Genomic DNA, 14,412 nt, shown 5'->3' with positions numbered 1-14,412 from the left:
GTATATCCCCCCCCTTCCAGAAATGGCAACCTCCCATCCAGTGCAGCAGAATCCCTAGACCTGTTGCTGCCTGGGGTAATGGGGTGCCAGTGGGTAAGGCCTTCTGTAGTTATGCCAGCAGCCAGGATATCAGTGCAGGGACAGAATGGCTGGGTCCTGTCATCTCCCATGATCATACTGTCTTCCCCTACTTGCAGGGGAGTTAGTATTGGAAAGGTGCCAGAGGTGATTTACACTTCTCACAGCTGTCATTCTAGGCCATCACTTGTACCTAAATCAGTCAGTAATGGTTTTATCTGCAACTTACGTAGTGTTACAAAAAAGGAAAAGAAGGAAGCAGATGATATGACAAGACTCTGCGAGCTGAGGCACATACCTCAGTCTTGCTTTGACTACAGAAATGTTTGCACTTAAACTCAGATCTTCTGTGAGCTCATCCATCCTGTGAGTACTGGGCCAGCATGGTGTGGTGAGGGGCAATTAGTATGTGTCTAGGGATAAGGATGCAGTAAGTATAAATTCATCCTTTGGATCTGCTAATGAGCTCATACTCATCACATGAATGATGTAGTAAATCTTCTGTTAATTTAGGACTGATTTTACCAGCACTCCCAGTCCTGCCATTCACCCTTTTTTGGCTTTTCCACATGTGCACACAAATATATAAATTCTGCAGTCTGCACCTGTGCTCTGCCATGTGAAGTGCTGACAATGTAGACTTTAGCTCATATTTCAGCCAAAATCTCAGTGAAGGTAGTTTGAGTTCATCCCTTTCTTTTTTTTTTTTTAGTTCAATCCCATCATCCATCATCATCTTCACACTGTCCCTCTTGTCCTCCGTCAGTCACTCACTGGAACCAAGTCATCTAACATTCTCCTCCCTTAGTTAGTGAAGGCCCAGCTGCAGAGGAAGAGTGAGGGAACTACCAGGAAGTATAAACACTAGACTATGGAAGAGAAATTACCAAACATATTTGCTTTGTTGAAGCTGGTTGAGATGCCACTTAGCTGTGTGTGTATGTTTTTAAATGTGTTTGTTGTTACCAGCTCAGTAAGAAGTAAATCCTCCTTCTACTTGTTCTTAATATCTTGTCTCAACATTTAAAATCAGAATTTTTTACCTTTCAAAACTGAGAGTCTTCCTTTGCTTGGGTAGTTTTCATTTCACTGCTGGATGACACCTGAAAAACTCAGATATCAGAAAGGAAAACGCTCTGGAATTCAGAGTGCTTTTTAAAAAACACTGAACAAACCCAGTCTCCACTAACTTCTGTGGAAGCTGATGTTTCTCACTAGCTCCTATCATCAAGCCAGCATTTTCTGCATTTAAAATTTAACTATTCTTCCCTTTTTTTGAATGGTTTCTCCTTTCCCTGAAAGTATTTCCTAAGGTAACTAAGGAGGGGAGAAGCATTAGTAACACTCTGAGACAAGGAATGATGCTTGAGGTTACCACAACACTGCTGAGCAGGAAGACCCATTTCTGGAACACTGTATTTGCAGTGATAAGCTTGCCCTAGAGGCTTTCAGAAGTGGGTCTGCAAGGGAAGGGCACCTCCAGCCTGTATGGCTGGCACTCCAGGAAGAGGCATGATCATGTTACAGCTATGAGGAAGGTCACAGTACTGATGCTTTAGCCAGCCATTCCCAAAGGAGGGCCTTCTGTTGAAATCAGGGGCATGGCACTGCAGGAAAAAGCTAATTCAGTGTTAGAAGTTCCTCTGACAGTCACTACAGACTAATCATTCTAGGAACTGGGGTTACAGAAAGCTATCAGAAATCAATTAGCAAAATATAGTGTCTCCTGTTTCTGTGTCTTTCAGATCGAAATGTTAGAGCACAAATACGGTGGTCATCTGGTATCTCGCAGGGCAGCCTGCACCATCCAGACTGCTTTCCGGCAGTACCAGCTCAGCAAGAACTTTGAGAAGATCCGCAACTCACTGCTGGAGAGCCGCATGCCACGCCGCATCTCTCTGAGGAAAGTCCGGGTCCAGAACTCAGAGAGCTTCTCTGCTGAGAAAGCCCTGGTGGAGGGATATAACTTTGTGGGCATCCCATTGGTGAGGTCCCCATCTTTGCCGGCCACCATCAGTGGGGCACTGACTGAGCTGGAGGACTCCTTCACGGAACAAGTTCAGTCCCTGGCCAAGTCTATTGATGATGCCCTCAGCACGTGGAGCCTGAAGACCATGTGCTCACTGCAAGATGGGGGCTCATACCAGATAAGGGAGACCTTCAGTGCTAGCTCAATGCAGCCAAACCAAGACTTAGAAGCTGAGCTGCAGGACAAAGAGAAGGAGGAAGGGCTCCTGCCAGATACCCTACCCAAGAGCAGCAGCACTCTCATGATGGCTTTTCGAGATGTCACAGTCCAGATCGACAATAAGAACATCTCTGTCTCATCGTCTACCTCGGTGTCCATGGCAAACTGCCTCAGCAGCAATGCCCAGGCTGGGCTCTCTCAAGCTACCAAGGCTGAAGAAAGCCCAGGAGAAGGGGAGGGAGAAGCCAGTGAACCACCAGCTGCCTCAGAGAGCTTACCTGAGTCCAGAGCTCTCCAGAACAGCCACACTTTCACTGAGGTGAATGTCAGTACTAATGACACAGGAGACAGCAGTGCTGAGCCTGGGCAGATGGCAGTGCAGAAGCTCCAGTTTGATGCTAGCAATGAGACAGGGCAAAGCAAAGGCTCTGAGTCTGAAAATGCAGACAACTCAGAGCAGCTGAGCAGCAGCAGCACCTCCACTTCAGCCAAGTCAGCCTCTGAGGTGTCCTCGAAAGAAGCACTGCAGGCCATGATCCTCAGCCTCCCAAGGTACCACTGCGAGAACCCAGCTAGCTGCAAGTCCCCCACACTTTCCACAGACACCATGAGGAAGCGCCTCTACCGCATTGGGCTGAACCTCTTTAATATGTAAGTGTCTCTTCCTCTCTGGTGTTGCCCAGCCTATTCCATGCCTCACAGGAACAGGTGGTGGCAGGCTCTTGGTCTAGATCCATCTCCATGGAAGTTCTTTTATATTCAAGGGCATGACCATCTGGGTATGCAATGTAGACCACAGGTTGGCTGCCCAGAAGCTTTTTCCCTAAAGTCCTCCAAGTGCAGTCTTGATCTTCCGCCCAACAGAGGAACAAGGACAGTGCCCCATGAGTAGTGACCATGCTCTCCTGAATTCTGAACCTTCAGTCCCAGTTGCTGTCCATTTGGCATCCACCAGCTGAGCCTGGGATCTGGGCTCCTGTTCCACTCTGCTGCAAAAGAACAAGCATAGCTGGGACTGTAAACCCAGCCCTGGTTACTTAATGTGGGACATTTCCAAGTAAAAAGAGAGAGAGAGACAGAGGTAGAGCTGAGCTTACCTAGCCCAGTATGAGTGCTCTGGCTGTTTTCCTTATGGTATTTGGGTGCATTTTCACCTGACAGACTAGATTTAGTCATCTCAGTTTCTCAGTCTGATATCCTATGAAAAGGCTGTAGGTGTAAAAGCAGAGCAGCCCAGAGATTATAATCAGAAAAGGTTAACTTGAGGGGTCACCTGTAGTCTATTTCAGATTGGTAGAAAGCAGCTGAGCTCCTATAAGGAGCTTTAGATTTGCTCGTTGCCTTTCAATGAGACTTATCTAAGCAAGCCATGAGAAATGCTGGGTTTTGCTCCATCATCACACTCTTATCTTACACTGTCTTGGTTTCCATTTGAGTTCCCTGATGAAGATGCTGGGGCTGTAATGCACCCATACTAGAATAAGGTTTTGCCACACATTACCATGAGCCTTTTGGTCAGAGCAGTGACTAAAGATTAAGCAGTCCTAGGCAGGTGTTTTGCACAGACAAGGGGGGAATGAACAGGATTTATATATGTGTAGTATCACAGAATCATCTAGGTTGGAAGTGACCTTGAAGATTGTCTAGTCCAACCATTAACCTAACATTGACAGTTCCCAACTACACCATATCTCTCAGTGCTAAGTCGACTCGACTCTTAAACACCTCCAGGGATGGGGACTCCACCACCTCCCTGGGCAGCCCATTCCAATGCCTAACAACCCCTTCTGTAAAGAAACCTTCCCTGGTGCAATTTGAGGCCATTACCTCTTGTCATATCGCTTGTTACTTGGATAAAGTGGCTCATCCCCAGCTCTCTGCACCCTCCTTTCAGGTAGCTGTAGAGGGCGATGAGGTCTCCCCTCAGCCTCCTCTTCTCCAGACCAAACACCCCCAGTTCCCTCAGCCGCTCCCCAGCAGACCTGTGCTCCAGACCCTGCACCAGCTCTGTTGCCCTTCTCTGGACACGCTCGAGTCATTCAATGTCCTTTTTGTAGTGAGGGGCCCAAAACTGAACACAGGAATCGAGGGGCGGCCTCACCAGCGCCAAATACACGGGCAAGATCACTTCCCTGTCCCTGCTGGCCACACTATTTCTGATACAAGCCAGGATGCCATTGGCCTTTTTGGCGACCTGGGCACACTGCTGGCTCCTGTTCAGCCGGCTGTCAATCAACACCCCCAGGTCCCTCTCTGACTGGCAGCTCTCCAGCCACTCCTCCCCAAGCCTGTAGCGCTGCTGGGGGTTGTTGTGGCCCAAGTGCAGCCCCTGGCATTTGGCCTTATTGAAGCTCCTCCAGTTGGCCTCAGCCCATGGCTCCAGCCTGTCCAGGTCTCTCTGCAGAGCCTCCCTACCCTCGAGCAGATCAACACTCCCCCCAGCTTGGTGTCATCTGCAAACTGACTGAGGGTGCGCTTGATCCCCTCGTCTAGATCATCAATAAAGATGTTAAACAGGAGTGGCCCCAAAACCGAGACCTGGGGGACACCACTCGTGATCAGCCGCCAACTAGGTTTAACTCCATTCACCGCAACTCTTAGGGCCCAGCTATCCAGGCAGTTTTTTTACCCAGCAAAGCGTGTGCCCATCCAAGCCACGAGCAGCCAGTTTCTCCAGGAGAATGCTGCGGGAAATGGTGTCAAAGGCCTTACTAAAGTCCAGGTAAACTATATCCACAGCCTTTCCCTCATCCAATAAGCAGGTCGCCCTGTCGTAGAAGGAGATCAGGTTTGTCAGGCAGGACCTGCCTTTCATAAACCCGTGCTGACTAGGCCTGATCCCCTGGTTGTCATTATATGACTTTTAATGGCACCTGCGATGACCTGTTCCATGACCTTCCCTGGCACCGAGGTCAGACTTACAGGTCTGTAGTTTCCTGCATCGCCCTTTCTGCCTTTCTTGTAGATGGGTGTCACATTTGCCACCCTCCAAGTCCAATGGGACCTCCCCAGTTAGCAATGATTTCAGGTAAATCATGGACTGCGGCTTGGCGAGCATGTCTGCCAACTCTTTCAGCACTCTTGGGTGTAACCCATCCGGTCCCACAGATTTGTGTGCACCCAAGAGGTGTAGCAGGTCTCTGACCACTTCCTCTTCAACTGTGCTGACCTCATTCTGCTTCTCCTTTCCATCTCCCAGCTCATGAGGCTGACTGTCCAGGGACAGACAGTTCCACTGCTAAAGACTGAAGCAAAGTAGGTATTGAGCACCTCAGCCTTTTCCTCATTCTTAGTTACTATGTTTCCCTCTGAATTCAGTAAAGAAGGGAGATTTTCCTTAATCCTCCTTTTGCTGTTAACGAATTTATAGAAACATTTTTTATTATCCTTAACAGCTGTGGCCAAGTTGAGCTCTAGATGTGCTTTGGCTCTCCTAATGTTCTCCCTGTATAACTTCACTACATCTTTATAGTCTTCATGAGACACCTGGCCCCTCTTCCAAAGGCAACAGATTCTCCTTTTGTTCTTGAGATCCAGCCAAAGGTTCCTCTTTAGCCAGGCCAGTCTCCTTCCCCTCTATGTAGTATGGAGGCTGTGGACTCCAGGAGGCAGGAAACTGGAAGAGAGGTTTTTTAGGGCTGGACTCAAGAGCACATCCAGAACTGAAGTGCTGTTAGAGTAGACAGATTTGTGACTCTTACAGAACTGAGGAGGACATTTTACTAGCTCTGAGATCAGGTTCTGAATGGGTGGGTCCATGTGTATATATCAAAGTCAGGTTCTGGGCACACACAGATTTGCCTGATGAACACAAGCAGGCTGGAAGGAGAGAAGGTAGGCACCAGACACAGGTGGGAGTTAATTATGATATAGTTCCAGGTCCACACAGATGTTCTGGTGCTTGTGTTAGGATAGGTGTACTTTTCAAGGAGGGCATGGGGCTTACGCATGGGGCTTACATGACTGCAAGTAAGTGTTTCAATATTCTCAGCCATGCTTTGCAGGAGTCCCTCCACCCAGTGTGGTTTCTTTTGGTTCCTGTACAGTTGACATGAGCACTCATGTGAAGATAAAGCAGGAGTGAAAATGCTTTTTCCCAGCCTCTCCTCCTCCCCTAATCTGCCTGGCACGCATTCATGTGACAGATTATCAGTGCCAGGTCTGTTTAGGAGAAGCAGTTCTGCTGTTCTTCATTCAGTGACCTGGGTTCACTGCATCTTGCAGTTCCCTATGGGATAGAAGGCTTACTGTGGAGCTTTGAAACACAACTTCCTAGCCAGGTCTCCCCTGCTCCCTTGAAACTAGCTGCTAAAATAATGTGTGGTAATCTGTAAGGCTCAGTTCTCTTCACAAAACATTGGAAGACAGGGAGGGAGCTGTTAGCTCTGCGGACTGAAGCCTTGTTTTTTGTTCTCTGAGAGGGATCTGAGGGACATACGGCTCCCCTTGTGACACCGTAGTACACCTTCATGCAAAGGGATGGGATGGCCATTAAGCTTTCTGCAGTTATTTGGTTCTTGATATCCATGTAAATTTCTAGCAAGGAACCAGCATTTGTGATGTAGACACCAAGCCATAAGGCATGGAGCTGATGCATGCCATGCGTGCATGTGTGCACATCTTTGTTTCTGGCTGCTCCCCTGGACCAAGAGCTGAAAGCCTCCAGTTGCATCTGACATAGTCTATCTGGCCTTTCATTGCATTTTCAGAAAGCAGCACTCTGCCTTGGAGCAGGCCCCTAGGAACACATGGATGCTGCGCTGCTGTGGCACTTTCCCCATCCCCACTCCACGGTGAGGGGGTGGAATCCCTCGAACAGGGATTGCTTTGTTATGCAGCGCTGCTGTAATACCTCAGTGTGTGTGGGCAGCTGGCTGCGTGGGCAGAGGGAAAGCCAGCAGGACGTGAGGAATCCCGCAGCACTTGCTGGCCGTGCTTAACACCCCTGCAACAGTAAAGAAAATAGCAGAGGCTCAGGAGAGATGGGAATGGAGCTGTCTGCTGCACATCTGGGTAAAACCTGCATACTGCAGTACATGGGGTACATCTGCAGGTGTTCAAGTGACAGAGATGCTGTACTGCTATCAGGATTTTGTGGAGAACAAATTGAATCCTGGGCAAAACTGATGAGAGGCTCCTGTTAGTGGAAGACTAGTGTGTGCAAGTATATTTGAGTTATAATCTAGGCAGTGCAGGAGGGCTCTCACAGCTGGACTGTTTTATCCTCTTGCATTGTCTGTGCCATCTTTACTGAAATCTGCACATCCATGCCAGTGTGTGAAATGCATTTTTCTGGTCATATTCAGCTCCCAGCTCCTCTGGAGCGAATCCAAAATCAGTCCAGTGGCTTTGCCGTCACACCAGTGTAGCTGACAGCATCCTCATGCTGTGAACACTGTACTGTCCTTTGCCAAATATGAAAGTGTGCAGGTGGAGGTGCGTTTTATGAATCACCATATGACCTTTGCACTTGGCAGAGAACTTTGCCTGTGCTCTTCAAAGGTGAACCAGGAGATCTGTGTGCTAATACTGAGGTGCACTGTTGCTTTTCCCTGAAGAAGGCCTGTGGTTTTTGATATCAGATCTTGCAGCTCTCCTGTTCATAAACTCCTGTTCATAAATTTAATGTGCTGACTTGTTCTCCCAGCCACTCTCCCCAGGGATGCCATGCTGCCCAGGGTATTTTCTCTGTGACATTACAGAATAAGCAGAACTATTTCAAGTCCATCTACTTTTTGTTAAACCCATGAGGCCCCTGTAAGGAGCAGACCATTCTCCTGAATGCTGATCCCCTTATAGCTAGACATATGTTGCTCACCCACATCCTTCACCACCTGACAGTGTCACAGTCTGTGCCTGTGTATATCATGCATTCACGTGCTCTGAGCTCTCATCTTATCCTTTCCTCACCCCAGAAAACTGCCTGAGCAAACTCAGTTCTTGAGCCTTGACAAAGATCCGCGAATTTGCATTAGTGATGAAAGTATGACTTCCTTTCATGAAGAAACTACTCTCTTACCTCTCCCCACTGACCAACTCAGAGAACCAAAGGAATGTGGAAATCTTCCTGGCATTTGCACTAATTCCCCTCAGGAAGAGTGCATCACAACAGACACCCTTCAGTGGGGCAGACTGAAATATAGGAAGAAAACCTCCTGCACAATACACACATACACACTCATTCTTGTCTGCACTGTAGGACAGGCACCAACATAGGCTCACAGCCACTCCCAGGATACATAGAAGATGTGTGTGTATAGGACACATGAGGAGAAAGCCAAAATATGCAGGCACACAAGCTCTGGTGAACATGTATGGTGCATGAGGAATCTGCATGTAGAGGACATAGACACATACAAACATGTGTGCTTGTTGATACATGCACTACCCCTCAAGAGCTGTGTATGCAGGCACAGACACTGGCACACTAACAAGCAGAAAATCACACCCACAACAAGGCAGTCAGGCCCACTCAACACCAGGCCTGTTCTCAGAGAGGCACAGCCACAGAGGGAGAAAAACCCTCTGTCTGGGAGCTGCATGCAGCTCTCCCAGCTCTGACAAGGCATTCTCCAGGTGCGTGCTCTCATCCACCTACACACAGAGATCTCTGTCTGAGGAGGTAAATCAATAGAGAAGGGAAAAACAACATAGCTAAGGGTGGGGGAAGTGGAGGAAAAGAGATAAGCAAATCTGAGCATGGGATTTCTGTTCAGGCAGCCAGCACCAGGCTCAGGTGAGGAAGGTAGAAGGTGTCATTCATCACTGAACACTAAAAATGTATGAAACAGAAAAAGTGCCCACCTTTGGTTATCCCCCTTTGTGTCTTGAGACCCATTTGCCCATAGACCATGGCAGCAATGTCTGCTAAGTCTCTTCACAGCCACCTTTTTCCCTTTGCCTTTGTCTGCCCCACAGAGGGTGCAACCCCAGCTCCCCTAAAGCAAAGGATCATGTGCCCACCTCTCACTCCTGATCCTTGGGGACAGCTCTCTGTGGTCTACATCTGGAGTAGCTGAATGTGCTTGCATTTCCTGTGCTGTCTGTGTGGGACACACCGTGTAATCATGTCCTCACAGGGACCCTAAGCAGACCAGGCTGGGGCAGGGATGATACAAGAGCCTTTGACTCTGGAGTAGATGGATGGCAGAAGAGAGTCCCTGATGAGGCATTCTTCGTGGCAGTGGGATGGCACTTGTGATCACCAGGTGACAGCAGGAGCTACAAGTGACACAGCAGGTCCCATGTCATCCTTTTGTCCTCAGTGGCAACTGAGGGTGACTCCTCCAAGTCAGTTCTCTGCCTCCATCAGTCCCATCCTTGTCACACACGTGAACTCTAGGAACCCACATCCATATTGAGGGCTGCATTGCTGCAAGCCATGAGATGAGACAGAGGCAATAATGCCTCAAAAAGATCATGCAAACTCACCATGTCTCTGTCCTTCCCTTTCAGAAACCCAGACAAAGGGATCCAGTTCCTGATCTCCCGAGGCTTCATTCCAGACACCCCCATTGGGGTGGCACACTTCCTGCTCCAGCGAAAGGGCCTCAGCCGCCAGATGATTGGGGAGTTCCTGGGCAACAGCAAGAAGCAGTTCAACAGGGATGTCCTGGAGTAAGTGTGGAAACCTCTTCCCCTCCTCCCTGCACTGTAAAAGAGTTACCAACCCACTCTGCCCCTGGCTGCACCAGCAAGCACCCTGTCCTCCATACCTTTCCATTCACACTCTACAGTAACTTCGCCATTCCCATCCCTATCTGGCACCTCCGATGCATTTCCCAGCAACATGTTTCCCTGTTAATAGCAGCAGCCCTTTCATTTCAGTGTCTCCTCAGAGGGCCTGTGATCATCTAGCAGGAGCACAGCCCCATTGGGTGATAGAAATAGTGATGCTGGGAGGTTTTGTGGGAGGAAAACTGTGACTGGGGTCTCACTCCATCCAGATCAAGAACCTCTGATGTTTTCTGGGATGTACTAAGAGAGGCAGAGGAGGAAAAATATCTGCCTCTTGCTGTGAGACCAGCAGGAAGCAGCGAATGCTGGCTCTACACCTTGTTCTTTCTGTCCAGTTCTGAGATGGGTGGCCTTTTCAGTTTGTCCAACTGCACTACAGGAATAATAAAAGGGGAGTTGGTCCTATTTGTGGTAATGAAGAGTCTTGCATGAGGAAGCATGCTATTGAGGGTTTATCATTACCACTGTAGTCACAGAGCACTGAGGAACATCCCCACTCCAAAAATTCCAATGGGCTGAGCTATCCCTTTGCTGAACAAGATCTGTTTCCTCCCTGCTTATGCTCAGTGGCTGGCTTTGATGGATTGTTCCCTTCAATTCTTTCACTGTGACCATATCCTGGCCACACAAGTTATGCATCTCTCAGCCTAAACCTCTCTCCTCTTTTAAGTCTTGAAATTTGGACTACAATATCCTGTGAATACCTGAGACCTATACTATCTCAGCATCTGCCTGTTGCTCTGCCTTCCACATTGTAAACATTGCTAACTTGTCAGCCCCCAGCAGAGCAGGAGCAGGGTCTGAAGTTTTGGGAAGAAAAGCATCTTACATGTTATCCAAGATGACAGCCTTTTTGCAAAGATAGGTCTGAGGAACTGAGATGAGCCTTTGTTTCCTACTTGGTCCTGGATCTACTTAAGATGAGGGAAAAGTAGAAAACACAGCTCTCTCTATGATGAAAAGGGGACATCAAGAACAGGGGACATCACTTCTCCCACCCTGAGAACTGACACAGTGAAAGCAGGGTGGGTTTGCCCCAGAGTGTGAATGTGAGGGCTGCCATGCAGGGTGATGTGACCTGTGTAGTCAGAGGGCAACAAGCTCATTCAGAGACCTGTTTCAAGGGATGACTAGCACTAAGCTGGGTCTTTCTTTTATTAGGCAGAAGCATAGCTCCTAGTGAGAGCTGCCTTTCCACTAGGCAGGAAGTCCTTTGCATTGAATCCCTTATTATATTCTCCCATTCTCCAAAATGTTATTTATCTTCCTTGAATTTTGCAGTGGTTTCTCTTGAACCAAGCCAAACAGAGATCCTAAATTCAATACACACACCCTACTTCTACTCCAGGGAAAGACCAGAGGATGCCAGTTCAAGAGCCAAATTTGGGCCCAAATTTGAAAATTTGTTCCTGCTGCAATGGCTGCTACTTATTGCTGCAGGTACCTGACCTTTGGTCTAGTTCTTTTTTTTAATGTACTGTATGGATATTGATTTGGTCAGCAATGAGACACATGTTCTCTCCAGTCTCTTCATGGTGAGAGCTACAATTAAAAGTAATTGCCTCTTTTCTCCAGCAAGCAATGTGTGGGCTGCTTCCCCTGACAGATACTCTGCTGAAGTCCAAACGTAGCCTCTGCACAGACAGGCAAATACTGCAATAGCAGTAGGGTGGCACTTCCTTGTAGTCCTAAATTTGGCATCATCCCTGCAAATGACCATGTGACTATTTGCCTCACATGTGACTACAAACTTTGTGTCAGCAGCTCTTGGGAACAGTCTCTGTTGCAAAGCTCGGTGTCTGGCTCAATGCCCAAGAGCTGCTGTGTTGTGGTTGCCTGTCTTGTCTCTGCATGTTGCAGGAGGGCTTAATGGCCCTACTCCATCATGCTCATTATGCTCAGTTTCTACTGCACCTCTCAGTGTAACACTCCAAATGGTCAGTGAAAGAGTGACCTTGCCATCCTATTTACAGATGTAGAAAGCAAGGCTCAAAGATGGGAACTGAGCTCTTGAGGCTGTGTATACATGGACATATCTTGGACATGGACTGTATGTATATGGACATATATCAAGCAGCTGAATCTGAATTCAAGGCTCAGACCTATGTCTGATCTCTCTAGGCAACAGATGATGTTCTTGCACTAACAATCTGTGCTGCCATCCCCTCTTCACAATAAATTGCTGATTCGTCTTCCTTAAAGGCAAAGGTAAAAGTAGACACAGAATATACACAAAACTTCTAAAGCAGGAAGGAAAAACCAGACACATTCAGCTGTTTGTAACAGCTGTTTGCAGGTACTTTCACTCTCTTCCTGTGTCAGTTCTGACCTTGAGGATAGCACTGGTGGGTGGTTTTGCAAGAAAATTTTCATCAACTGCTTGTGAGAGCTGGCTGGGTTATCGCTGTACACCCAGCAGTGTGACATGCATGGAAACAAAACATCGCTGGGAGAAATTCTGTCCCAGGATTATCATCCTGGGTATTTTTCCTCTCTATGCTACAGGAAGAAGAGGGCTGACAGTGTAGTGTAGTGTGCTGTCATTTCCAATGCACTATAGCTCAAGGGCTAGTCACAACTTCTGAACTGTTTGTGTGGCATTTTAGGACTGTCAAAGACCTAGTCTGGTTCTCATTCCCCATCCAACTCCAACCAAACTAGCTCAGGAACACTAGCACAGGTTGGGAGAACGGACTCTGCATGGGCTGTCTCACAGTCCCCACATGTACCCACACTTAGCATGCCAGTGTTAGGGTACATGGTATTCCCTGGAGGGCTTGTGGCAGACAGGATAGCTCGTACAGTAGTGCAATTTTCCCAATGCCACAGTCATTTTGATGGCCCAAGTGGGCACAATAACAGGCACTGCTAGTCCTGGCAAGCTCAAATGCCCAGGCAGGGTGGCCATGAGCAGGCAGTAGTTGTTGGACAGGCTCTGACTAGCTGCAGTGAGCAAGCCTGTATGCAGGAGGAGATTTCTCTACTCTTTCACATCCCAGACCTGGCCCTGGAGCCTTCCTGGCCCATCCTCTCCCTCCCAAAAGCAATTTCAATTATTGATGTCACTTGCTGTGTTAGTTCAGCTTTTGCTTGATGTGAAAACGTGTGTTAGAATTGTGTATTGTAAGCATTGTTTCTATTGCAGCCAAGTTGAATTAACCTGGCTGCATGAATAAATAATAGGACAGCTTTTAAAACATCTACAAAAGTGTCACATCCCTTGTGCATTTGGAGGCAGGGCAGAGCTGCCCACGTTACAAACTCCAGAGTCAGCTCTAAGTCTAGCCGTAAGTCTGCAAACTTCTCTTGGCTTCCATAGGTATTGAAGCTGTGCTGGCTGACAAACAAGCCAACCACTGCCTGTTCCTGGAGTCAGGCAACAGAACTCAGAAGTGCACAGTGGCATTTGGCACTGTGAAGATGATCCCTCTTTACTGCCCACCTAGTAAATTCAAAACTCCAGAGAACTGCCATGATGGTTGCAAAGCCTCTTATTTACCTGGGAAGGAGGGTGACTGAGGGTAAGCACAGTATGAAGTATAGCACTTCGGTATGCTATTTTGCCTTCCCACACCTGCATGCCCAGTGCCTAAATGCCCTGAAATTATATACTTCCTTCCATCTTCCTACTCTATCTTTCAACCTTTAACTGATTTTCTTGGAACCCAGAAAAGGTGTCTGGATAACTCACAAGTAATTATACATGCTATTCAGAGGAACAAGGGGACGGCAGGGGATTTTCAACAGTGACTATAATTGGCACATCCTTTCATAACACTAAACTGCTCAGGCCTGTCTGTTTAGGGAAATACAGTATGTCATTTTATCTTGCAGAAAAAGTTTCAATCTTTTAAAGTAGGATTTATCTCACCTGTTGTTAGCCACCACCAAGTTTAGTGTCTTCTATCAATTTAATAATTCTTTTAGTCAATGGAGAGACACAGGTCCCTCAAGAGTGCTGTTTTTCTCGATGTGCTAGTTCAGGCTGGGCATCTAGCTTTTAGGCATTTTATGTTACAGGTGATAAGTCCCATCTGTAACTAATTTTGAGCATCCCACAGTAACAACCACTCACTGTGATCAGAGTCCCACAGTAAGTTCCAGCCTCCTTTGGGAATCTGCTTCCACAACCTGCCCTGCAGACAGCTGGGAGAAGTCAATGGGGACTTAGCCCAGGGTTTCAATGTCGACCGGTCCAGGGAATACAGCTGTAGAGAGGTAGCCTGGGCCATTAAATCACTGATCTATTTTTATTCAAATCTACTTGGCAAGTACTGCAGAAAAATCATTCTATTACTCGGAAAAAGTCAGACTGAAGTCATTAACACATAAATTTAACATGAGACATTTTATCATTCTTTCATCCTTTCTTCATTACTTTTTTTGGTATTGCATGCTGAGATGTATTT

General features: G+C 47.5%; 1 protein-coding gene across 5 annotated transcripts in view; it reads left to right on the top strand.

Annotated features, from left to right (window-relative positions):
* The window catches only part of IQSEC3 (IQ motif and Sec7 domain 3), a 103,627-nt gene that overhangs the window by 69,638 nt on the left and 19,577 nt on the right, over window positions 1-14,412 (top strand). For all 5 annotated transcript variants that reach the window (XM_026868401.1, XM_026868402.1, XM_026868405.1 and 2 more), the window contains 2 exons: window positions 1,824-2,917; window positions 9,722-9,883. In XM_026868401.1, coding sequence (XP_026724202.1) covers window positions 1,830-2,917; window positions 9,722-9,883 — 1,250 coding nt within the window. In that variant the 5' untranslated portion in view covers window positions 1,824-1,829. The remainder of the gene's footprint in view (window positions 1-1,823; window positions 2,918-9,721; window positions 9,884-14,412) is intronic.

The sequence above is a fragment of the Athene cunicularia genome, assembly GCF_003259725.1.
Source record: "Athene cunicularia isolate RWA chromosome 1 unlocalized genomic scaffold, athCun1 chr1_part2, whole genome shotgun sequence".
Taxonomy (NCBI): Eukaryota; Metazoa; Chordata; class Aves; order Strigiformes; family Strigidae; genus Athene; species Athene cunicularia.
Note: the sequence above shows the minus strand (reverse complement) of the source record. Positions and strands in the feature narration are given on the sequence as shown.